General features: G+C 48.8%; 1 protein-coding gene across 9 annotated transcripts in view; it reads left to right on the top strand.

Moving 5' to 3' along the window:
- The window catches only part of FOXN3 (forkhead box N3), a 437,687-nt gene extending 415,311 nt beyond the window's left edge, over positions 1-22,376 (top strand). For all 9 annotated transcript variants that reach the window (XM_061429661.1, XM_061429669.1, XM_061429665.1 and 6 more), the window contains 2 exons: positions 1,619-1,724; positions 20,915-22,376. In XM_061429661.1, coding sequence (XP_061285645.1) covers positions 1,619-1,724; positions 20,915-21,440 — 632 coding nt within the window. In that variant the 3' untranslated portion in view covers positions 21,441-22,376. The remainder of the gene's footprint in view (positions 1-1,618; positions 1,725-20,914) is intronic.
- Positions 22,377-23,339: the final 963 nt, after the last annotated feature.

Raw genomic sequence — 23,339 nt, 5'->3', positions numbered from 1 at the left:
TTTATCCCACGTTCTAGAGTAGACATTCGTCCAATGTGAAAGACCTGACTTAAGGTTTAGAGTATTTACATAAATCTGCTCTTAGAGACCTGAAATTACAGGAGTTAAAAAGTATGTGCCGTGTCTTTTGGGAAGCGTAGTCGTTCCTCACAAATAGTATCAGCTTTTAAACATTTAATGTCTAGGGACTTCCTTGGTGATCCACTGTTTAAGACTTTGCCTTCCAGTGCAGTGGGTACAGGTTTGACCCCTATTTGGGAGCTAAGACCCCTCAGGTCTGGCAGCTGAAACAACCAAAAACTTTTAAAATACTCCACATCAAAAAAATATATATATACATATATATAAATTTATTGACTTTTTAAAAAACTTAATATTTAGAGTGGTTTTCATTTTTGAAGGTATGATTTTGTAGACTTTTTGGTTAGGTCTGTGTTTGAGAAAGCACAATCTGTCCACCCTGCCCTTGGATGAGTCTGGGCCAAGGCTGGGGACTCTAGGATGCTAGAGACGGAAAGGGTCTTCGAGAACATGGTTCAGAGAAGGAAAAGTAGATTCCGTGAGCCCTCACAAAGTCCTACCAGAAGAACGGGTTAAAGCCCAGGTGTACAAGCCCTCTGTCAGCGTGGTCACGCAGGATGCATGCCTGGCCCCTAGGCAGACGTGTGGAGGAGTGTTGATGCTGCTGGGAGAACAGTAGCGTGAACCAGAAGAAACTGCTGTTTGGGAGGTCAAGAAAGATTGACTCTCGGGGGTTGCTTCTGATCCCCCTGTTGTATAAAAACTCAGATCCGTGGGGGGCCATTGTGAGTTACACGCAGCTCGGGCAGCGTCTGATGGTCCCTGACAAGAAGGTTGGCCCAGGAGTAACGCGGGCTGAGTGTGTCTAGGAGACCCGGGTGACGAGAGAGCGCCCGGGACGTCTGCTGAGAGGGAGCTCCAGGGCAGGAGCAGGCGGGCGTCAGAGGGGCCGTGTGCTTCCGAGACGGAGCCCGCCTCCGACGGCCCCGCACGCCCCGCCGAGTCGGGTGTGAGGATGCTCACGAGATGTTGTGAGCGCTGAGGTGCCGAGGAGCTTGTGAAATCGGCTCTGCTGTTCTTCTGGCTGGTTTTTTGTTTTTTGCTTTTCCCCTTCCTGGACTAAGGACTCTTAGAAAGATATTCCCAGTTCTGACCATGGCCGGAGAAGCGTGAGGAAAATGATTTGTTTGCTCAAGATGGCGTCAGATTCTTGAGACCAAAAGGGTCTGCCTAGAGATAAAAGCTTATATGTAATAAATGCAGGAAAATAATATTTGCAGCCCACTTTTTTTTTTTTTTTAACCAAGGCATCAATCATAAGCTATTGATTTGACTTGACTAAATCTCTCTCTTGAGGTGTGGTATCTTTCTCTCTTTCTGTCTTGCTCTGTTGATATTCTCTTTCTATCTGTCACCCCCGTGTGTGTGTGTGTGTGTGTGTGTGTTCTCTCTCTGCTTGCTCTCTGTACCTATGAGTATCTCTTCTTTCTCTCCCTGTCTCCCTCCCTCTCTCTTTCTCTGGTGTATCCAAAATTTCTGACTGGGAACAGAAGTCTCCACAGAGGGATTCATGTGTGGTGTCTCTTTGCTTTTCCAGTTCCTCCAGGAGTGATGCAGAACGGAACGCGGGTTCTGAGCCGAGGCCTGTTCCCCGGGGTCCGGCCGTTGCCAGTCACGCCCATTGGGATGACAGCGGCTGTGAGGTAAGGGGCCCTGCTGGGGGCCGGGGAAGACCAGCCTCTGCGTGGTCAGGGCGGAAATAGCTTGGGTGTCTTAAGGCGTTAAAGGAGCTCCTGAGGACCCAATCTAGGTGCCAGCTTCTCCTTCTTGGGCTGTCAAATTACCCTGGTCTCTTTGCAGATGAGATGAAGCAAAATGGCAGTGAAGTTGCTCTATTCTGAGAAGGTGGGGGTAAAGTGAGCAGAAGGAAACGGTGGGCAGGGTAGGCATTAGATTCTGGGCTAACTGGTCGACCTCCAGACCCAGCCCTTTCTCTCTGGGGGCATGTCTGACCTCTGTGGGTTAGTTCCCTCGTCCATGAAGCTCCTCTGCCTCCTGGGAAGGCTTGCAATGAAACGTGCAAAAAAGGCAGGTGTGAAAAGTGCTCCGGCAAGTGGCCTGTAAATACCAGGTGGTGTCAGCCCCCTCACTCCCGAGAGTCAGCTCAGCCGCCCAACCTCGTGGACTCCTCCTTGGGAAGTTTCTTTCCTCCACCCTTCTCAGCTCCTCTGCCAGCCCCAGGGGAGGGCCCATCGCTTGCCCAGGAGGGAGCCTTGCGTGCCCCAGTGGGAGTGCCTCCCCCTGCCCACCCCCGCCCTCCCGACAGCCGTCACCAGGCTGGTTTCCTACAGTGTGCCTCCCCAGCTGTTTGCAGAAGCGTCCCCGTCGACTCCCGCCGTCTCACCCTGACGCCCCGCCGGCCCTCCCATCTCCTCCAGCCAGACTTGTTCTCCAGATGATGCAGGGTTGGCCCATCTTGTCCTGCGGTTTCCTCTGTGTAGATCTCCCTCCGCCTCCACGTGGAGAGCAGCACCTCCTTCTCAGCCCGTCACAAAAATGATCCTTTCCCCAGGCTTTTCTGAACAGGCCTCTGAGTCAGCCTCAGAGCAGTCCTCTTTTCTTGGCACGCGTAACCCCTTGCTTTGGGCGTGGCCTTTGGTGGGTGGCGCTGTGTGCGTCCTCCTCTGTCCTCTGGTTTGCTTGCTGAGGACAAGGGCTGGGTCCCGCTGGCTTGGCTGAGGCCTCGTCACACGCTCAGCGCTGGGCCCCGATGGCTTGTTCAGAAGAGACCTGCCGTGCTGGGCTGCGTCCCTTCACAGCACCGCATCCCAGCTTCTTTGCAGCACTTCTGGATCACGTTCACGCCTCAAGGCCATTTCGCTTTCATAGTGTTTCGTGTCCCAAAGAAAACCATCCCCGGAAGTCTGTTAACTGGGGCTTGAGGGAACTGCATGCTCAGGCTCTGTGATGGGCATCAACCACGTGGAGGTTCTCCGCTCACTCGTGGTTTCGTTTGTCTATATTATCTTTTGGCTGCGTGTGCAGGATCTTAGTTCTCTGACCAAGGATGCAACACACTTCCCCTGCACTGGAAGCGCAAGTCTTAACCCCGGGACGCCAGGGAAATGCCTCACTTGTGTCTTTTAATCCTCCCAGCAAACCAACTGCTTTTGCCAGAGTTGTTGTTCAGGCGCTAAGTCATGTTCGACTCTTTGCAACCCCATGGACTACAGCATGCCAGGCCTCCCTGTCCATCACCAACTCCCAGAGTTTACTCAGACTCATGTCCATCGAGTTGGTGATGCCATCCAGCCATCTCATGCTCTGTCATCCCCTTCTATTCCCACCTTCAATCTTTCCCAGCATCAGGGTCTTTTCCAATGAGTCAGTCCTTCACATCAGGTGGCCAAGGTATTAGAGCTTCAGATTCAGCATCAGTCCTTCCAATGAATAAGTAAGTAAGTGTTAGTCACTCAATCATGCCCGACTCTTTGTGACCCCATGGACTGCAGCCCACCAAGCTCCTCTGTCCATCAGACTTTCCAGGCAAGGATACTGGAGTGGGTTGCCATTTCCTTCTCCAGGGGATCTTCCCAACCCAGAGATCAAACCCAGGTCTCCTGCATTGCAGACAGATTCTTTACTGACTGAGCTACAAGGGAAGCCATGAATAGTCAGGGTTGATTTCTTTTAGGATGGACTGATTGGATTTCCTTGCAGTCGTATCTTCAGGGCAGATGCTAGTATTTGGAACCTACTAAGGAGGGAAGTTGGTAGGAATTAGAGTAGTAATTGTATGGTAAAGCACTGAGTTATCATTTCTGCTAAGCAGACATGGCCATACTTTCCAGAAGTGTGGAAAGGTTCTTTTTCTTGTGCTTCTCCCATATCTTTCTTAGATGTCTTGAGATCAGTCATTTACGACCTTCAGTTCATGAAAGGTAAGCCTCTTCCTTCGAGCCAAAATAGCTATGCCTTGGCCTCACATTATGAGAGAGACATACTCCGTCTCCTATTTGTTCTCAGAATCTCTTCTGCCTACCCTCCTCATGTACCTTTCTGGTTGGGAAGGCCGCAGACTCCTCTCGCTTGCCATGAAGATCTCCTTTCATGTGCAGACACTAAGCGTAGACGTCAGCTTATTGTCCTCAGCATCTTTTCAGTGCCTTTTTAAGCAAACGGAGTTCTCCCTGTGACTCTAGCCATTCCCTGGGAGAAGGGAAGAGCCAGGCAGAGGGAAAGGAGGCCTGCGACGGACCTGGCTTTCAGCAGGAGCTGCCTCCTCATTTTATTACCCTCACGACATATGTGATTGCTGACTTTTGGTGATTAGTACCCTCTGGAGGTATTATGTAAAATATTAGTTTTTTTAAACTGGTTATATTTTGGTTAGAAGGTAACATAGCGTTGTGTTGTTCAGTTGCTAAGTCGTGTCTGACTCTTGGTGATTCCCATGGACTGCAGCACACCAGGCCTCCCTTCCCCTCACCATCTCCTGGAATTCGCCCAAGTTCATGTCCATTGAATTGGTGATGTTATCGGTAGCACTACAGCAAGACAATGATATCCTATTCGTGGTCAAAGAGTTGCTACTCATCCATCCCAGCCAACACCTCACTTAGGCTCCTGCCGCAGTAAAAGACCACAAGCAGGTTCCGGGGCTGGACGTGTGCGTCCTTCAGGTCCAGCTGGGAGAGACAGAAGCCACGCTAGGGACTCGAACAGGGAGACTTCAAAATAAAGAACCGTTAGCCAGGTAGAAAGTTATTAACCAGGCGACTGGAAGAGAACTCAGGGTGTTAAAGAGGGAACAACTGCAGGAAGCGGCCACATCCCCTCCGGTGAGGTTTGAATGATTGCCCCTCGAGGCTGGGTCTCAGAGCTCCCAGGAGTGGCCGGGGCTGCGATCCAGGCCTCTTAGGAGGAGACACTGAGTTCAGAGGAGGGACTGGTGGAAGGACCAGAGGGGTCTCTAGGGAGAAGGCTCCTAATGGTGCACACACCTCTCCGGGCATATGAAGAAGTGGGGCCTGCAGGCACCGGAGGAATCACAGACTCGATTTGGCAGCTCCTGTAGGACAGACTGCTGCTTCAAGGGGGAGAGGCATGTCTGGGGGACGCAGAAACAGGGCACAGGGGAGGGGTCACGGCCCTTCCCCCACCCATCCCAGACTCGGGAGGGCAGAGCCAGGCGGGCTCAGACAGGTGGCCCGGCGCGGAGCACTGCGGGCGGCCTGGGCCCAGGGGCTGTAGCTCTGCGTGCCCGTCCTCTCCAGAAGCACGCAGCCCGGAGCAGCGCGCTTCCCCGGCGACACCGGAGGTCCCAGCAGAATCCTCTCGGTAAAACGAACAGCCGCAGTGTGTAGAGACAAGCTCCCGTTTGCCCAAACAGAGAGAAGACCACGGTGTGTTAGCCATCATCCCAATACCAGCTCTGCACTTTCCGCCTCAGTTTTAAGAGACTTCAGGGAGAGGAAGGCTGCAGAAAGTCAGGGACCCTCGCTTATAAGACCTTTTCCTTCCTTATGGCCTAAGTGCCTGGCAGATAGGTGGCACGAGCCTTCAGGAAAAATGAACGGAAACATAACCACGTGGGCATTTGCAGGAGGCCTTGTAAAGCCCATCAAGAGCTGCTGGGGGGGAAAGTCCTGTTCTGTGCTCTCACGTTCATTGTAATCGAAATTCTTTTCCTTTTTTAACTTGGCCGTGTGTCAGGTGAACCTAGGTTAGCTGAGGTTAAGGGGAAAACAGCCCAGCAGAGACCAGAACAGCAGCAGGCGTCCTCTGCCAGACCACGTGGCAGTGACCAGGGGTCCCTGAGGGGCTCCCGCCGCCCCATCCGCTCAGCAGGGCAGGCAGGAGGGCAGAGGTCATTAGCGCCCCCTGAAGACCTGTTTCCTACCCTGCTTTGTGTGACAGGTCTTCTGTGCGAGTCGAAGCAGCTTCTCCTTAAGTGAAACTATTTGTCTTTCGGGGATGTGTTGTGGTTTTTTTTCCCCCTCTGCTGAGTGCCAAAGGCCATGTTTGTTTGTCTTAACTCTGAAAGTGTTATTGACATAGATGAAGTGTTACTTTTATTAGCTGATCACTACACAGCTTGTATTTGCTGGGTTCCTTTGCATGTAATTATGATGTGAAATCTCCTTGTAAGAGTATCTGTCAATAGTGTAATTGACTTTGCCGTGTTGACTTTTTACTCAGTAACTTCAGGGATCAGCCCATCCTTAGACATTGGAAACCCGCTTATTTTTAAATTTGCCTAGGCGGGGAGTCCTTAAGACAGGTTATCCTCAGAGTAACTGCTCTCACTTCTCCAAGTTTCACGCGTGTGTCTTCTGCTGCCTCTCCAGTGAAATCCCTTGCAGAGAATACATTTGAATGGAAGAGTTATAGCCCCGGAAGAACTGTTTCTGGATCTCTTGGGAAACGGAGCCTACGATTTCCTCCATTCGTGAACTAGGGGCGGCTTCTCAGCTGCAGGCCGCAGCAGCTCCCCTGGGCCTGGGCCACCTTGTGTGCACGGCTTAGGCCTCTGACCCTAAGTCACCTCTCAGGTAGCAAAAAAGAACTATGAACGTCAAGGCTTGCCAGAGGATTGAGAGAGAGCTGGTGGGCACGCCCTCCTTCATGTGTCAGACTGTGCCGCGCTCGCTCAGGTCCAGCTCTTTACAGCCCCATGGACTGAAGCCCGCCAGGCTCCTCTGTCCATGGGATTTTCCAGGCAAAAATTCTGGAGTGGGTAGCCATTTCCTCCTCCAGAGGATCTTCCCAACCTAGGGATTGAACCCATGTCTCCTGCATCTCCTGCATCGCAGGCGGATTCTTTACTGCTGAGCCATCGGAGAAGCCTTTCATATGTCAAGACAGCTCAGAAATTGCACACATGAGCTTGGGAACCAAGTTTCCTGGGTCCATAGCCTGTAACTATGGGACCTTGGGCCAGGCTTCTCACAAGAAAACCAGCACCTACCTTGTGAGTTACTAGGATTAATACACAGTTACATGCCTGGCACATAGTAAACACTATGCAAGTGTTCAATAAATGCTTATAAACAAGCATACCTGCTCACAAATGGGGAAGCACTTTTCTCCAAAGATACAGACATGGTACATAGAGTAAGCAACGCTGCTGCTGCTGCTGCTAAGTCGCTTCAGTCGTGTCCGACTCTGTGCAACCCCATAGACGGCAGCCCACCAGGCTCCCCTGTCCCTGGGATTCTGCAGGCAAGAACACTGGAGTGGGTTGCCATTTCCTTCTCCAATGCATGAAAGTGAAGAGTGAAAGTGAAGTCACTCAGTCATGTCCAACTCTTAGCGACCCCATGAACTGCAGCCTACCAGGCTTCTCTGTCCATGGGATTTTCCAGGCAAGAGTACTGGAGTGGGGTGCCATTGCCTTCTCTGGAGTAAGCAATAAACACATAGAACAATGCTCAGCATCACTAATCATTAGGGAAATGCAGATCAAGACTGCAGTGCTTCATCCTCCTCAGGATGGCACTAGCAAGAAAACAGAAAATAGTAAGCGTTGACAAGGTCATGGAAAGATTGGAGCCCTTGAGCACTGTCGGTGCTCAGTATGGCAGGTCCCTTGGACTGCAGGGAGATCAGCCCGTCCATCCTAAAGGAGGTCAGTCCTGGGTGCTCATTGAAAGACTGATGCTGAAGCTGAAACTCCAGTACTTTGGCCACCTCATGCAAAGAGCTGACTCATTTGAAAAGACCCTGATGCTGGGAAAGATTGAGGGCAGGAGGAGAAGGGGACGACAGAGGATGAGATGGCTGGATGGCATCACTGACTCGATGGACGTGAGTCTGAGTGAACTCTGGTAGTTGGTGATGGACAGGGAGGCCTGGCGTGCTGCGGTCCATGGGGTGACAAAGAGTCGGACACGACTGAGCGTCTGAACTGAACTGGAAACCTGTAAGCAACCCGAGCATCCATCAATAGATGAACAAACAAGCAAAATGTGTGTACTCATGATAGAATATTCAGCCTTTAAGCAGAAGGCAACTCTGATCCCTGCTACAGTATGCATGCACCTTGAGGACATTTATGTTAAGTGAAACAAGCTACTCATAAAAAGACTAACACTGTATGACCCCACTTAAGTGAATAGTCCTGTTCATGGAGGCGGAGCACAGAATGGTGGTTGCCAGTGACTGTGCAGAGGGGTGGGGGTCACTGTTTACTGGGGACGAGTCACAGTTTTACAGGATGAAGGGTTCTGGAGATGGCTGGTGGGGCGCCTGCACAATGTTATGAGTGCACTTAATACCACTGAGCTGTGCGCTTAACAAAGGTTGAGACGGTAAGTTTTTTATGTTTGTGTATTTTAGCACAGTTGTTTAAAGCCTAAAAGAAAATGAAATGTGTCGTGTGGAGAGCATGATTCATCCACCTGCTCCCCACGCACCTTCCCAGATCTCCTCTCTGAGCACCAGAAGCTTAGTCCCAAACCCCAGAAAGGGCTTAGGTTGAGTTTCCGGGCCACCTTCAGGACAGTGCACACTTGGCAAAGCCCGGGTTCATGACAGTAATCTAAACCACGTGTTAGTCGCTCAGTCGTGTCCGACTCTTTGTGACCCATTGGACCACAGCCAACCAGGCTCCTCTGTCCATGGGATTTTCCAGGCGAGCATACTGGAGTGGGTGGCCCTTCCCTCCTCCAGGGGGTATTCCCGACCCACGGATTGAACCTGGGTCTCCCATACTACAGGCAGATTCTTTACCGTCTGAGCCACCAGGGCAGCCCCAGTCTAAACCATAACATGTTAGAAAATTACAAGAAAGTTTCATTTGATCACCACCTAAGGCTGCTGAATAGTTTTTGGAGCTTTAAGGACCTCACGTGAAAATGCAGTTCCCCCGGAACAGGAAGCAAGTCAGGAATTAATGGTTCTATTGTCACATGAAGCATTAATACTTAAGGTCCTGTCAAAATAAAGTCAGCAGGAGAGTGCATCCATCAGCCTCAGATCTGCTCCTGGTCACCGTCTTCTTCTTTCCCTGGAAACGTGTTTGTCACAGGGGTTTAGGCTGCCTGCACCCTTCAGTCTGAAGATAGGGTGGGCCCGGTGATGTCACTGGAAGGAAGTTAGCCACTGATCTGCTTTCTGTTTTAATTTAAAAACCAAGTACCTGTCAGCCTTCATCTTTTGAAATCATGGTCTTTGAAGGCAGTTCTAAAACTATTAGGTTATGCTTTGTGGTGGGAAGGAGAGGAGGAAATGGTAAAGGAAAAAACAACCCCGGGGGATAAAGGACGCACGTGAGTTCCCTCTGGGCCACCAGCTCAGCTTTTGTCTCCACTTGTGGCTCTTCTGGTCCAGAAATCGAAACAGTGGCCAGCAAATCCACTGTGTGATGTTTGATCCACGTCTGCAGTTGCTCCTCGTGTTTCAAACCAGTGGCATTGGTTAAGGCCTTTGAAAGTCCTGGCAGCTTTTACTATTGCGTGTAAAAAGCCCTCTGCACTCCTGATGATGCTGGTCTGTGCCAAATGCAGAGTGATTCGTGGAGGAGAGTTTTAGGGTCATTCCTGTCGTGTTCTGTGATCACATAGATAAGGGGTCACAGTTGTCTCGGTCTTTTAAGGGGACCCCTTGCAGCTCACAGGAGGAAACTGTGCCGCTTCCTACCCCCAACGTGGAGATGACCACTGAGGCAGAACCCCTGGCATTGTTGAGCCCTTGTGCTTCTCAGGAAGAGCTACACAGCAGGAGCAGGCGTCAGAGGCCCCCGCAGCTGCTAAAGATAACCAGAATCCCAAATTCTGTATGTACTGTTCCTAGGCTTTTAGAAGTATTTTTGATATCCATAAGGAGTACATTAAATTTTTCTTGATTTGAATTTTATCTGTTAATATCTGGAATGGTACTTTATATCTTCTTTTCTGACTTACTCCTTCCCCTCTTTATTCATTACGAAGTTTATTTGGTTTGCTTCATTCGGTTGTAACTGGCGGTGTTTTCGTGCCTATATAATATTCCACTGTGTGGCTGTGCCACAAGTACATTTTTTAAGGTATTTGGATTGTTTATAGCTACTTGCTTTTACAAACTTGCCATGGGAATTCCTGTCCATGCCTACAGTCTCATCTAGGATGCGTGTTTTGGTGTGGGAATTTTTGGTTTATACGGGTTAACGTGCTCAGCGTCACCAGAGGATGGCAGATTGTGTTCTGAGGTGCTCATATCCGTGTGCACGCCTCCCAGCAGAGTATGGTACTTCCCATTCCTCGGCATCTTCACCGACATGTGGAGTTGTCATCCTGTGCGATTTCAACCAGTCTAGCGGATATGTAACAGTATCTTGCAGCATTTTAGTTTCCATTTCCCTTCTTACTAAAGAGGTTGCACAGTTCTCCATTTATTTAACTGGCTGCTTGAATATGCTCTTTGATGGATTGCCTGCTCAACAGTTTACTCATCTTTCTATCAGGTGGTTTTCTTTTCTTATCTTTGTAGGACTTCTTTGTATATTCTGGATAACAACCCTTTATTGACTATCTTGTTGTTGAGTCACTCTTTGCGACCCCATGGACGGCAGCATGCCAGGCTTCCCTGTCTACTATCTCCCAGAGTTTGTTCAAACTCATGTCCATCAAAGCAGTGATGCCATCCAACCGTCTCATCCTCTGTTGTCCCCCTCTCCTCCTGCCTTCAGTCTTGCCCAGCATCAGGGTCTTTTCCAGTGAGTCGGCTCTTCGCATCAGGTGGTCAAAGTATTGGAGTCTCAGCTTCAGCATCAGTCCTTCCAATGAATATTCAAGACTGATTTCCATTAGGATGGACTGGTTGGATCTCCTTGCAGTCCAAGGACTCTCAAGAGTCTTCTCCAACACTAAAATCTGAAAGTACTACAACACGTCAGTTCTTCAGCACTCAGCCTTTTTTATGGCCCACCTCTCACATCTGTACATGGCTACTGGGAAGACCATAACTTTTTCCAGTGGCTATACGAGCCTTTGTTAGCCAAGTGATGTCTCTCCTTTTTAACATGCTGTTGTTGACCATATGTGTTGCTCATAACTTGCCTAAGTTTGTGGATGGTCATTTCACTGTCCATAGTGATGTCTTCTGATGAACAGAAGCTCTTAATTTTCATGCTTAGTAATCACTTTGTAATGAAATCTAGTGTCCTTAAAAAGTCCCCACTCCAAGATTATATGGTCTTTTGTAGTTTTTTTCCTAAAAGATTAAAAAAAAATTTTTCCTATATCATTTAAATACTATATAATCCATCTGGAGTTAATTATTTGTATATTGATTTTTTTCAGGCAACCTTGCTAAATAAACTGACTTAGTAAACTTACTAATCTGTCTGTAGATTCTTCTGTATAAAATCAGATAAATAATGGTGGGGATTTTTCTTATATCCTGTCCTGTTATATCCTATTCTTATATCCTGTCCTATTTTTTCCTGCCCTATTAGAGTTAGAACCTCTGAATAAAAGTAATGATAACAGACATCTTTACATTGTTTCATTCTTTCTTACATTTGTTATTTGGCTGCTTCCCATCTTAGTTGAGGTACACAGGCTCTGTAGGTGTGGCTCCAGAGCGTGCAGGCTCAGTGGTGGCCATTCGAGGGCTTGGTTGCTCCACGGCTCGTGGCATCCAAGTTCCCTGACAGAGAGCAGAGCCCACATCTCCAGCGCTGCAGGAGGGACTCTTAACTCCCGAACCGCCACCAAAGTGCCCGTGTTTTTTCTTATTTTAAAGAGTGCTGTGTTACTGAATAACTGACGGACTGTTTGTTTTAGGTTTTTTAGGAAATATACTTTATCATTACAAAAATATTCCTTCTATGTTTGGCTTGCAATGGTAGTTTATCATAAATGGTTGTTGAATTTCATCAAAGAAATGTTTACATCATTTAGCAGAACGGTAAATTTTTTTCTCATTGTTTTACATGGTGGTGAATTACATGATAAATTACTAATTTTAAATAAAACCTGCATTCCTAATGTACTGGTGATATATTTTTTACATATTGCTCGCGTTGGTGCGCCAGCATCTCATATGTGAATCTTTGCATGGTTGTCCAGAGCCATGTTTCTCTAGCGCTCTCCTTATGTAGTTTCAGTGTCGGGATTACATTATTCTCACATAATGCATTAAAGAGTATTCACTCCTAGATTCCCTGAGTTTAGGTAAGATTGAAATTAATCTGTTGCTTAATGTTTGGTGGAACTTACTTGCAAAACACTGCAGAGCTGGTGTTTTATTTGTGGGATGATTTTTAACTATTGAGTGAATTTCTTTAATTCTTATAGTATAACTTATTTTTCATTTCTTTTTAAATTCATTTTGGTTACTGTAGGGATTTGTCCATATCACCTGCTTTCAAAAATGCGGCATAAAGTTATTTATAATATCTGTCATCTTCTCAGTGTCTTGCAGTTGCATCCCTTTAACGTCTTATTTCATTTTATTACTTCTCTTTTTGCTTAACCTTAACACAAATAGTGTTTTTTCTCTAGAAGAATCAACTTTGAATAATCAACTTTATATTATCATGTAATATATTATAAATAATGTAATTAATTATTATAATTACCTCTATTTTGTATCTCTTCTCCATATCATTAATTTCTGCTAGCTTTTCTTTTAATTTTCTTTCTTTGGGTTTATTCTTTCTTGTTGTGGTGATCTGGATACTTTTATTTTACACTTTGATTCTTTTATATAGAACTTCAAGGTTATACTTTCCTTCAAACTGCTGCTTAGTTGTAGCCATACATTTTGGTGCCTTTTGTTTTCATTATTGTTACAAGTTCCAAGTCTTTACTAATTTTCCTCTTGCTTTCTTCTTTCAGCCATAGGTGTTTTTAGAAGTGTGTTTTTAAATTTTCAAACCTATGAGGAGGTGGTTTTTGCTTATTTTTGGTTTTAGTTACCTCTTCATCATTACTTATTAATTACAATGCACTGTGCTCAGGAAATCCATCTGTAAGATACTGCTATTTGAAGTCTGTGGAGACTTGCTGTGTGGTCTCCTAGTGTATACTGTCTTCTATTATAAATATTTTGTGTGTGCTTCTAAGTCACATACCTGGTCTGTTGTGAGCACATGTTCTGTATATCCACTAGTTCAAATCTACATGTGAGCCGTGTCTGGGCGAGAAGGGGGAGAGATGTGGGTTTGACCATTTCTTCCTGCAGCTCTTCCAATTTGGGTGTATTTTGAAGCAATCTTATTGGAGGTCTCCAAGTTTAGAACAGTTATATATTCCTGGTGAATTGAACCTTTCTGACTATTTCATCACTGTCTTCATCTATAGTAACGATTTTTGCCTTAGAATCTATCGTGTCTGGTTTAATATAGCTGCATCAGCATGGCACCATGGTTTTCCTCCTTTTACTTTTAACCTTTCCTCGTCCTTATGTTTTAGGGTCATCTCTTATAAATGGCATATGACTTTTTCTTTTAAAGTCTGCGTTAATGATCTTCACCTTTCAATGGAGATACTAGCCTATTTTAAATGATATATGTGGACTTGTTTCTACCATCTCAGTTACCCTTTTTTGCAAACTTTCTTTGCCCCCACCTCCCAGATTCCTTTCTGACTCTGTTTTATTTTCGTTGCTATACCTGCTTTTTGCCCTGCTGTGTGCTCACTGCTGCAGGCTTTGTCTGGGTGTTGAGAGCAGGGCGGCTCTCTTGCTGCACACACAGGCTTCTCGCTGCTGTGTCTTCTCTTGCTGCAGATTGTAGGCTCTGCACAGGCCCAGTATCTGTGGCCCACGGGCTTAGCTGCTCCAAGGCACGTGGGGTCTCCTGGACCAGGGATCAAACCCATGTCTCCTGCATTGGCGGGCAGATTCTTCACCACTGAGCTCCAGGGAAGCCCACTAACATTGTTTTAAATTGACCACGATTCTTCTACTTGTCATTCCTCCCCGCCGCCCCAATGGTTTATAAGTTATATAGAACTTTCTGTTCTTTCAGTGTTGATCCTAGAACTTCTAGCATGAATATTTTAAAATGGACAGTTAATCAGTATCGTTAACCTCCTGCTCAGTCAAGGCCTCTGGGATGCTTCAACTTCTGTTCTCTCCACCTCCGAAATAACGTGCTGCATTTAAATGTCTGGGACTTGAGCTCTATTTCGTATTTCAGTTTCTTTAAGTCAGCTATTATCGTTGGCCCTCCATATCCATAGGTTCTGCGTCCATGGATTCAATCGACTGCTGATAGAAAATATTAGGAAATAAAAAGAATTCCAGAAAGTTCCAAAAATCAAGGCTTCCTTGCCCTGTGCACTGGCAGTTGTTGGCATGGCGCGCATCCGCACGTTGTACTCGGCACCGTACGCGATCCTGGGGTGATTTGAAATGCATTGCAGGACCTGCCTAGGTTCTAAGCACATACTGTACCATTTTGTAAAAGGGACTTGAGATTTTGATATCTGTGGGGACCTGGAGCCAAAACCCCCCCAGACACCAGGGGACAGCTTGGTGCCACCAAGGGTCGCTACTTGAGTCCATTTCCTTTGCTTAGCACTTTTTCTTCTCTTGCGTCTGAGACCTTTCTTGCGTCTGGCTTTTATTCCACTTCTGTTTTATGTGGGTACATAGTGGATCTGCGGTGCTGTGCTAGTTTCCGGTGTGCAGCAAACGATTCAGTCACCCCGCGCGTGCGCCCGTGCTCCTTCAGTCTTCCCCGTGTAGGCTGTCACTAACACAGAGTCCTGAGTGCGTTCCCTGTGCTCCACAGGAGGTCCTTGTCGGGTCTCCATTTTATATATAGACAGACGCATGTGGGTTTAGTCCCAGCCTTCCCCCTTTGCTAACCGTAAGTCTGTTTTCTCTTTTTTTCCTGAAAAATGCTCTTAAGAAGGTCCTATCACTGAGTATCTGCTTTTAATCAAAGTCTTGACTTTTTGTCTGAAAATATTTTTATTTTGCCTTCTTTCTTGCTGTCATTCAGTTGCTAAGTCATGTCCGGCTCTGCGACCCCGTGGACTGAGTGATGCACGGAGGGCTTCCCTGTCCTTCACTGTCTCCCGGTTTGCTCAAGTTCATGTCCATGGAGTCGGTGATGCTGTCTAACCATCTCATCCTCTGCCACCCTCTTCTTTTGCCTTCAGCCTCTCGCTGGGCCGTCGTTCCCAGACGATAGTATTGTAGTTGGACAGCTACTTTTTCTCTCTCGTTTTGACATTACTGTTCTACCTCATCTGAGTCACTGGTTTATCTTAACTACTCCTCTTCCTTAAGTGCTGTGTCTCCTTTCTTGTACTCCAAAGCCTGTGTGTGTGTGTGTGTGTGTGTGTGTGTGAGAGAGAGAGAGAGAGAGAGATGTCTGTGATGACTTAATCTATCTAGGTGTGCATTTCTTTGTATCCTCCATGGGACTTGTTGGCTTTCTGAATCTGAAGATTGGTAACGTTCGTAACAGCTAGGAAATCCTCAGCCATTTCCTGCTGTGGGATTGGTTCTTCCGCATTTCTCCTTCACTCTGGACCTCCAGTTGCGTTTGGTTGGATGCTCTTGTTGTATTCTGCATTGCCCAGCCTCTCTTCCATGTTTCCCATCTCTTATCTCTCTCCGCTGCAGTTCCTATAATGTCTTTAGATCCATCTTTCAGTTGACTTAATTTTTTATTTGTTTGTTTTCCACAATTCAATTGCATTGAGTTTTTTAATTTCAGGAATTATATTTTTCAGCTCTGGAAATTCTGTTTGAGGCATCCCCAAATCAAGTCCGCTTGGTTTTAGTAATCCAGTGTTTGTAATATTTGCCAATTCCCTCTTTAATTTTTGTTTTTTTGGTACATACATTATATTCTTTGTCTAATTGTTGCAGTATTTTCAGACTTTACAGTTCAGATTCTATGGGGTTTTTTTTTTTTTCTGTTTTCTTGTACAGTAGCTTATTTCTTTTGTATTTAATTATTTTTTTCTTTTAATTGTGAACCTGTGTTCTTTAAAGTCTTATCTGTGAGAGTTCTTTGTGGACTGCGTTTGAAGTATGTTCTTCCAAGAAGGGTTGTGTTCTCCTCTAGTGGGCACCACCGGGCACTTTAAACTGAATATAGCTTGGGGTCTGTTGGTCCACGCGGTAGAATTCTGGCCTCACGCCCACAAGACTTCAGACTCGTGGCTTAAAACTCTCAAGGGAGGCTCTTGCTTGCAGTTCCATCTGGAGCTGAGGTCAGGCTGGCCTTTATGCCACTGTCTGCCGCCGATTCCCCAGGATCTCACCGAAGGCCTCATCATTCAAGGGTCCCGCGTTTTACGTGGCGTTTTTACATTTCTACTTTCCTAGCGGGCTGTTTATGGCAGCCCACTCCAGTGCTCTTGCCCGGAGAATCCCAGGGACGGGGGAGCCTGGTGGGCTGCAGTCCATGGGGTCGCACAGAGTCGGACACGACTGAAGCGACTTGGCGGCAGCAGCAGCGGGCTGTTTGGTGATTTTAGGTTATAAGCTCCTATGATTCAGCCTGATATGCAGGCATCCTGACGGCCTTGGGGTGGGTTGCTGTCTTCAGGAGAGGTTTTGCTTTGTGAACTTGTGCTGGGAGCCTGGGGAGCAATGCGTCCGAGGGCGCTTTAACCCCCCGAGGGGCCACAGTAACCCGGGAACTGCCCGAGTCCTTCCCCCTGCAGCACCCTCCCCCCAGGTTTGGGCTCCTGGCCCAGAGCTGGAGGCGGCATTTGCTCCACAAAGCCCTGCCTTCCTTACATGCCTGCTGCTCACTTTTCAGATTTTGTCTTTTTTTGTAAGATTTTCATCTGTGTGTGTGTGTGAAGTTCTTTTGGTCTGTGTGCATTTCCATGGATCTCCAAGATTCCCCTTATTTGCCAAGGAATCCAGCAAATGACTAAAAACACATCGCTGTCCTTCCCCTGGGGTCTTTTGTATGGCAGTTGGAAGAAGCCTTCCGAATGTCTTTCTGCCACCAGCTGGGGACGGAAGCGCCTGGTCAGCTCTCGTCCTCTGTGTCTTCCTACCTGTGGTCCGTTTTGGACAAAAGCACTGCACAGCGAGCACCGCTCCTATAATCCTCTTAACCCCACCTGCTTCTCTTCACACTTGGCAAAAGACCGGAGCTCTCAAGTAAACCCCTGAGAAGGACGACTTCGCCACACATGCTCCCCTCCAGTTGAAAGCCATCAGCTCCAGAGGGAGCCCTAGTGCACAGGCGGAAGGGTCGGTGACGACACGCGGAGGTGCTGTGGTAACGGAACAAATCGTGAGCGAGTCCAAAACCAGCAAAACGCCGTGTCTGACCAGAAGCCGTCCCTGAGCCTGTGGGTGGCGAGGGGTGCTCGTTCTCACCCTGAACTAATGTGATTTCTCAACTTGCATGTTGAGTGTTTCCCACCGATTTGACAAGAGGATTAATATCAGGTTTTTATTTGAGATGAGTAACACATGGTTCTGTGGGGTCCCAGTGAAGTCAGGTGGCTTTAATTTATGCTAACAGGATCGTCGTGAGTATCGTTCCTTAGAAAACGAAGCTAAAAACGGCAGGCGCTTCAGACATACCCCATGTTGATTTTGATGAACGGTATTTGAGGAGGTGGTTGGAAGTTCTTCCTCCTCCAACGTAATATGTTCAGCCTGCCTGGTTTCTTTGTAAAGTAGCTGGCGTCCTGCAATGACGGACCCTGCAGCAGGAGGTGTCTGACACCGGTCAGTGCAGCCGGCCTGCCCGCACCATGAACAGCGCTGCTTCGAGTGATTAATATTTGAAGGAGCTTGTCGCTTCCTGCTGAGTGTGTGTGTAATTTATGGATTATGAGCCCGTCGTAAAATCTCAGAGAAAGCTAACTGTATCACGTGAGAGAAAGATGCATTTATATTTTAACTCTAACTCCCTGAAGTTCTCTCTGTGTGCCCATTTTTATCCAAAGGTATCGTCAATGTGCTGGTTTCCCGTCTCTGTCACAGGAAGCTTCCTTCCCAGGGAGGCCGGGGATACACTGCAGTCTCCTGTTTGGGCCATCTTTGAGGGCCAGCAGGGTTGCCCTGAACCAGTCACAGGGTTCCCTGAGTTTGTTCTGTCTGTCTGTCTGTGAGGCGGTGGAGTGGGGCTGGGGTTGCAGGGCATGGATCTTGGGACCGTGCTTGGAGTGCAGTGTGTTTTCCGTGGAAGCAGAGACCCTGCCCCACACCGCCTCGAATTCACAGGCTTGGGAAGTGATTTGCTTGTTTCTTTTCCTTCACTTCCTGTGATGCCTTTAAGAAGGTCTCAGTGCGCTGCTCTCGGCTTGCGTATATCTTGTTCTTTTTTAAAGTATATTTGATTTACAGTGCTGTGTTAATTACTGCTGCTAAGTTGCTTCAGTCATGTCCGACTCTGTGCGACCCCATAGATGGCAGCCCAGCAGGCTCCCCGTCCCTGGGATTCTTCACGCAAGAACACTGGAGTGGGTTGCCATTTCCTTCTCCAGTGCGTGAAAGTGAAGCTATTCAGTCGTGTCCGACTCTTTGCCACCCCAGCGACTGCAGCCCACCAGGCTCCCTCGTCCCTGGGATTCTCCAGGCAGGAGTGCTGGGGTGGGGTGCCGTCGCCTTCTCCGGTGTTGATTACTGCTGTATAGCAAAGGGATTCATTTACACACATATCTGTGTTCAGTTGCTTCAGTCCTGTCCAAAGCTTTGCGACCCCATGGACTGTATCCCACCAGGCCAGAATACTGGAGTGGGTTGCTATTCCCTTCTCCAGAGAATCTTCCTGAACCAGGGAGCCTGGGTCCCCTGCACAGCAGGCATATTCTTTACCACTGAGCTACCTGGGAAGCCCTATACAAACATAGATATATATACACAGTCTTCTTTTTGATATTCTTTTCCATTACGGCTTAGGCTTGTTTATGTCCTTGAAAGAAGGAGAGAGAAAGAAGCTCTCAGGTTCAGAACCCCCGCTCTTGTATGGACGGAAGTGAAAGGCAGCACCTGCTTTCTTTCTGGTGTGTTTCTCCCTGTCTCTACCCGACACCCCAGACTTTTTACTTAAAAGAAGAGTTAGCCTGTGGGAAAGGAGGAGGAGAAGCACAGGGAGCAGCACGTATGCCTCTCGCCTGGACTCACGGAGAGTTCGTCTTTCGCACTGCTTGCCTTTTTCTTGACTCTCTTGCTCCCAGAATCCTCTCCCTCTCCACAGCACCACACTGCCCTTCCCCGGGGCCACCTACTCAGGGAGTGTCCAGGAAGGCCCCCCAGACCGCCTGCTCTCTGCCGCACAGTCCCACCTGCTCCAGCACGCTGGTGGACACTCCCAGACCACCTAGTCTCTGCCGCACAATCCCACCTGCTCCAGCACGCTGGTGGACACTCCCCAGGCTGCCTGCTCCAGCGCTCGCTCAGTGTCTCCTGCGGGGGTCCCCTCCCTGCCTGGCACCAAGCTAGGCCCTGAGAACATCCCCGGGGCCGGGCCCTGCCTTGTGCGGCTGACCCTCTCACGGGAACCATCACACAGTCCGTGATGATGGTGAGAAGTGCTGGCCATGGAGGGAGTTCGGGGTGCTGACAGTTGGGGCAGTTGGGACAGGTGTATCCACAATCCCAAGATGTAGAAATGTTTTCATTGGTGGGCGAGCCAGTGGGAAAGGGGGCCAGTGTGGTGCAGCAGAAAGTTCCCCCCACCCCGCCCAGAGCCCCCAGCCCCCACACCCACAGCCAGACGCCGTGTCCCCCACAGGCCTCCGTGCCCTCTCTCTGCCCCCTGCAGCTGTAAGTGACCCCCCTCCATGAGTGTTCCTCCCCGATCGCCTCACTGCCGGCCCCTCCTGTGCGCCGGGCAGACAGGATCCACGGCTGTCCACACAGCGTGTGGCCGAACTCCACGGACGCATCACGGTCCTCGCTGGTCCAGACAGTGGCCGGCATCACCCACATTGCACAGCCCCGTGAAGCGGGGTGGGGCACGGGGTGCAGATACTGTGTCCCTTTTGCCAAAAAGAAAGCCAAGGGAGGTCCGTCCCCTGCTCGGACATACGGGCATGACGACATATTCGGAGGTGTGACAGTCCTCTTGAGTTCTGGTGGGAACGCATAGGTGATCTGGTTACAGGGCAAATCAGAAAAGAGCAAGAGTCGGTCTGGTGGTGTAGCTGAGAGCTCGAAAGTCAGGCTTTGCTTCCCATTCCTGCTCTTCTGATGAGCTGTGTGGCTTTAAGTAAATCACCAAACTTGCCCAGACCTCACCTGTAGCATCTATAGAATAAGGATGCTAATAGAACCACTTTAGAGTTGAATGCGATCTTCTCTGCAGATACAGCAAGGCGCCTGGCAGGTGGTCAGTTTAGTAGAGGGTAGCTTGTTGTGTTGCGTCTGTGTAACCATGACTTGCTTCTCTGATCATCTGTGAGCATCCTTGTGAGTGTCTGGATCTCATGCCGCCTGGGCTGTCTCCCCCGGGGACCCCCACCCTAAGGCCGCGCATCCACATGAGGGGTGGCGTGAGTGGATGAGGGAGGGGCCGTGGCAGCGAGGAGCTGTCACCCAGGGCAGGCGCCTCTTTTTCCCTGAACACCAGGTTTAGCCTGCTGACAAAGTCTCCTGGCGCTGTCTTAGAGGAGAGCAGGCTTTTTTCCTCGGAAGGACCCAGCCAGCGTCGCCCGGTGGTGTCTCTGCCGCGCACTGGCGGGCACGTGAAACCCAGCACAGCTTGTTTCTTACAGTTTATCAGGAGAGATTGTGCTTCCACCGCCGTCACAGCAAGAGAGCGTTGCTTTGACGCCTCAGCCGCTCGAATGGAGTGATCTTGTCCACGCGGGAGGTCAGCAGGGATTTCGGGCCTCAGCCTCAGGGCAGAGGCTCCTGTTGGCAGACCGCTGGCCGGTGTCCCTGCATCTGCTCCGAGAGCTCGGGGGGCTGCCGGGGGGCTGCTCCAGAGGGTTTAACGGTGTCCTCTCTCGTCCCCGCCCTGCAGGAACGGCCTCCCCGGCTGCCGCCTGCGGACTGAGAGCGAGCCGGCGTGCGGCTCCCCGGTGGTCAGCGGGGACCCCAAGGAGGACCACACCTACAGCAGCGCCAAGGCCGCCGCCGCCCGCAGCGCCTCGCCCGCCAGCGACTGCGCCTCGTCCTCCTCGGCCGACGAGCCCGACGAGGTCGCCGCCAAGGGGGGCCCGGAGGGCAGCGAGGGCAGCTGCCCCAGCCGCGAGAGCCACAGCGAGCCGGAGGAGGACGGCCGGCCGCGCGGCCCCCGGGAGGCCCCGGGCGACAGCGGCCCCGCGCACAAGAAGCGGCCGCCCGCGGCCAAGGCGCGGAAGGTGCCCAGCGACACGCTGCCCCTCAAAAAGAGACGCACGGAGAAGCCCCCCGAGAGCGACGACGAGGAGATGAAGGAGGCGGCGGGCTCGCTCCTGCACCTGGCGGGCATCCGGTCCTGCCTGAACAACATCACCAATCGGACGGCAAAGGGGCAGAAGGAGCAAAAGGAAACCGCGAAAAATTAACAGAAACAAGTCACTGATTTGTTTTGAACTTACGGCCATTTGGTTTCAGCATGTCAGGAGATTTCTAATGATTTGTGGCAATATCAGCAATTTATTCTTTTTTTCTTTTTCCTTTGGTTTGGTTTTCTTTCTTTTCTTTCCTTTTTTTTTTTTAATTTGCCCCCCCCCCCCCCCCCCCGTTGGTTTTGGACCCTTAAGAATTTTATGTTGAAAGGAGATTGAAGCCATAGAACTCATATTGACACTCAGCCGTTTTACAAAAGCTTTTCATTACCTGAAGACAAAACCGAAAAAGCCAAAATGACCATTGCTTCCTCCAGCTTGTCTCAGAATCCCGCGGCTGAATCCACAGGGACGCAGCGGGAACGCCGCGGGGACACACACCCAGCGCTAGAAGGCACGTGTGCAAGGTCACCGTCGATCAGGCCCAACCTTTAGGTTTAAGAGGTCAGGGTGTGCACCCAGCTGGGGTCAGTGAGTGAGCCCACGTAAGGCAACTGAGGAGACGGAAGGACCCCTGGTCCCCCTAGGAGCAGACCCAGGCTCATGGCACTGGGGCATCAGATGATGCCAGGAGAAGCCTTGGTGTGGCTCCAGCATGCAGTGTGAGGTGGGAGCAGGGCGGTCACCAGTCGTCTGTGCTTCTTAACCACGAAGCCCAGTAGCATCTCCGCAGGCGAACACTGGACCGCTCTTGTTCACCGGGTCTCAGTGACTCATGAGAAGAAACTGGGTCAGTTTTTAATGATGTTGCTGATCATTGGATTCTGTTCTGTATTAAATGAAAAGCAGGTTACACAAGCCATAAGCCTGAAGGTTGGTCCTGCTCATATGCACCTGTGCACACGCACACACACCACACACACGGAAGAGGGGAAAAAAAAAAAACTGATGCAAAAAACAAGCTGTCTTCTTAACTGCCCAAGTGAAAATCAAGTTCCAAGAAATTACCATAGCTGTTAAGGAAATAATGGTACAAAACTATTTCTGTCTGTCAAAACCATTTGATCCAAGTGAAAACAAAAAGCTGCGGACCTGCCATTAGTATTGTGTATTTTTAAAAGATGAAAGGCACACTGATGGACAAACTAAAGTAAAATATGGCAAAAAAAGAAAAACAAAACTCCTATACTGCCCTCAAAATGGAGTTTGCAATTAATGTCAGTCAGTATTCATCTTTGCAAAAATCAAAATGATTTCCACATTCAGCCTTGTAGCCAGCAGAAATTTCTGATCCACAATGCATGGAATTCCTTTGAAAAAAGAAAAAGAAAAAAAAAATCACAAAAACACAAACTTTTTTTTATTCAAAAATAACAAAGTTCTTGTAAGGTAAATAATGTATTTAGCATGAAGCATGAATTATTTTCATATAAATATAGAAAATAGAGAAAAGGCTATGCCTCTAATTTTTAAGCCCTTAGGCTTAGAGGTTCTTTTGGTTTTCTTCTTTTTTTTTTTTTTCTTTCCTTTCCTTTAATTTTTTTCGCTTTTTTGTTTTTTTGTTTTTTTTCTTTTCCTTTTTTCCGATTATTTTGTTTTGGTTTTTTGAAGCAGGTGTTTAAGGTTTAACCTTCTTCAGGGACAAATTCTGACTGTTGGGGAGCTTACTCTGCAATACAAAAATCTCTTCATGTTCTGGTAGGGCCTGGATGGCGGCGCTCTGGATTGCCTTGTCTGCACTTCAGCCCCCGGCCCCTCTGATTCTCTGTTGAAAAGTGTGTCCTTTCTCTCTGTCTGTGCATGTTTACCATGACGCAATAATCTGAGGGCAAACTGAGTCGTGAGTGTGTATGATAGAATCAAGAGAAGTAAGGGACACTGGCTTGAGAAAACCAGGACCGAGATTTGGTTTCTAGGGGAAAAGGCAGTGAACGATTATGCAAATTCGCCAGGAGA

Source organism: Bos javanicus, chromosome 10 (assembly GCF_032452875.1).
Source record: "Bos javanicus breed banteng chromosome 10, ARS-OSU_banteng_1.0, whole genome shotgun sequence".
Lineage (NCBI taxonomy): Eukaryota > Metazoa > Chordata > Mammalia > Artiodactyla > Bovidae > Bos > Bos javanicus.
The sequence above is the reverse complement of the archived record's forward strand: the minus strand, read 5'-3'. Positions and strand labels throughout refer to the sequence as shown.